Genomic DNA, 2,212 nt, shown 5'->3' with positions numbered 1-2,212 from the left:
GAGGCCCAGGTGTATTCGTCTCTGCCCTTAGCTGTACAGCCTGTGGGTATGTATAAAGACACCACAGAGGAGATGCCACGGGTGAACACAGAAAAGAAACGAAACTCAGGAATCCATTTTAATTCTCCCCTCATCCTCTGCGCCTCGACACCTGTGATGCCTCCATCTCTTTCAGTGTCTAATCCACCAAATCAACCGATAGCACCTGCTTCCTTTGCTCTCGGTAGTCAAACAGTCGGCGTCTGGTAGGCGATATGTGTCAATACACGGGTTTATACATTTCAGGAAGCCCAGAACAGTCATATGCAGTCTTGAGCCATCTACATCTGTTGGTGACACGTGCTCCAATACTGTTTTCATCAGATTATAAGCATTTTTATTGTCGCTACAGTGACCCTTCATATGTGAAGAAATTGAAGCTTGAGATGATTACAGCCGTGGCAAAGGAGAGTAATACATATGATATTGTGACGGAGCTCAGTGAATATGCTGCAAATGTTGATGTGGCCATTGCAAGAGAGTCTGTCCGAGCAGTTGGAAAAATTGCATTACAGCAGTATGATGTCAATGTCATTGTTGACCGCCTTCTTCAGTTCCTAGAGACGGAAAAGGATTATGTCACTGCAGAAACTCTGTTTCTCATGAAAGACTGGAATGCCTTGTATGTTGAGAACATGCTTAGAGTGGAGAGCAGTGCTGTTGGGGAAATTATTGGTAGTAGATTACTTATGGCAGTGGTGGACAGGCTTATTGAAATTGATGTTGAAATAAAATGGGAACACATTTTACATGAAGACTCAAGCAAGTTGTACATATTCGACATGGAAATGGAAGATGATGAAGAAAATGAAGAACCTGGGAAGCCTGGTAGCGAGGCAGATGTTGAATTGCCAAAACCTTCTTCTATGCAGAGTCTGGGGGGTGTTGCAGATAAGATGGATGTATTAATGGAAATGACTTTAGAACATCTGAAATTATGTGTTGATGAGGGTCGCCTGTCACAGATCTATGATACACTCATGCACTCATTTCAATCAACTATTTTGAATACTCACAAGTCTAAGTTTACTCAGTTTCTTGTCTTCTATCTATGCTCTCTGGCTCCAAAGACATGCGCATTAGGAAGGTTGGTGGATTGGTGCTTGCAATACTTGTATAATCATAACAAGGAGAGGAAGCCTGTGAATCCAGGAGTGCATGGGGTATTCTATTCAGCATGTCAGGCTGTTATGTATATACTTTGCTTCCGAATGAAGTCGCTTATAGATGATCCTAAACAGAGATTACTGTTAGAGAAGTTACCACTGAAAAAGATTATTGAGCACAAGTTGAATCCTTTAAAGATTTGTTTGCCAGCAGTCGTAGAAGAATTTCTAAGGCAGGTTAAAGCAGTTCATCTATTTGAAGTTTTAGGCTTCACAAGTTCAAAGAACATAATTGAAACAGAGGAATCCAAGGCCTTTGGGGGTGTTGAGAGACTCGGCATGTTCTTTCCATTTGACCCATATTTACTGAAATGCTCAGACAGATTTATCAGACCAAATTTTACTTTTTGGTCAATGGTTCAGACTCCAGTTAAGGATGATGATTTTTAAAGACTGTGTTTTTGAAATTACACAGCAGTTTCGTAGCGCGCTACGAAACTGCTGTAGGTGATGATTTTAACACAGAACAGGCAGTTTTGTATTTTGAGCAGAAATTTTGGAAAGGAAACGCCAAAAGGGTATACAAGATATCAGTGGAAACAATAATAGCCAATCAAAACAAGACAGGTGGAGGATTTAAAAAGGTGAAATATTTCAACCCATTTTTAAAGTTCTGTGGTATCCCCGTTGTCACCGTTCAAGAGGTAGCAAATCTTTTGCATACAAGGACCTTTTGCTTGCACACATGTCAATCAATGCAGCTCACAACACATCCAGAACGTGGCAGTGTTCCATATTATGGGTTATTAAAGGCTAGAAACATGTTTGGTACATTCAAGCATTTTGAGGAAAACTGGAGCCGAGAAGTAAGGGATATCTCCTAACACCACTGAAGCAGTTAAAGGGGTCAGCATCCAAGGTCAACATGGAGCATTGATTACTCATCTCAGCCATCTCAGCCAAACTGAAAGAAGACCAGGTGTCAAAGAACGAGGAGGAATCATTATACATGGAAGATAGAGTTAGAGTCATAGTCAAATTAGAACTCTTTAGAACTCCAGTTAAGC

At 40.9% G+C, this 2,212-nt stretch overlaps 1 protein-coding gene across 1 annotated transcript; it reads left to right on the top strand.

The window, feature by feature from the left end:
- Positions 1–254: 254 nt before the first annotated feature.
- Positions 255–1,595, top strand: LOC149167974 (uncharacterized). Its single transcript, XM_089430651.1, has one exon. The coding sequence runs from the start codon at positions 255–257 to the stop codon at positions 1,593–1,595; it is 1,341 nt and encodes a 446-aa protein (XP_089286777.1).
- The last annotated feature ends 617 nt before the right edge of the window (positions 1,596–2,212 follow it).

This window comes from Pinus tabuliformis, chromosome 5_1 (assembly GCF_031772625.1).
Source record: "Pinus tabuliformis cultivar Carrire ecotype Pingquan chromosome 5_1, CPIR1, whole genome shotgun sequence".
NCBI lineage: Eukaryota > Viridiplantae > Streptophyta > Pinopsida > Pinales > Pinaceae > Pinus > Pinus tabuliformis.
The sequence above is the reverse complement of the archived record's forward strand: the minus strand, read 5'-3'. Positions and strand labels throughout refer to the sequence as shown.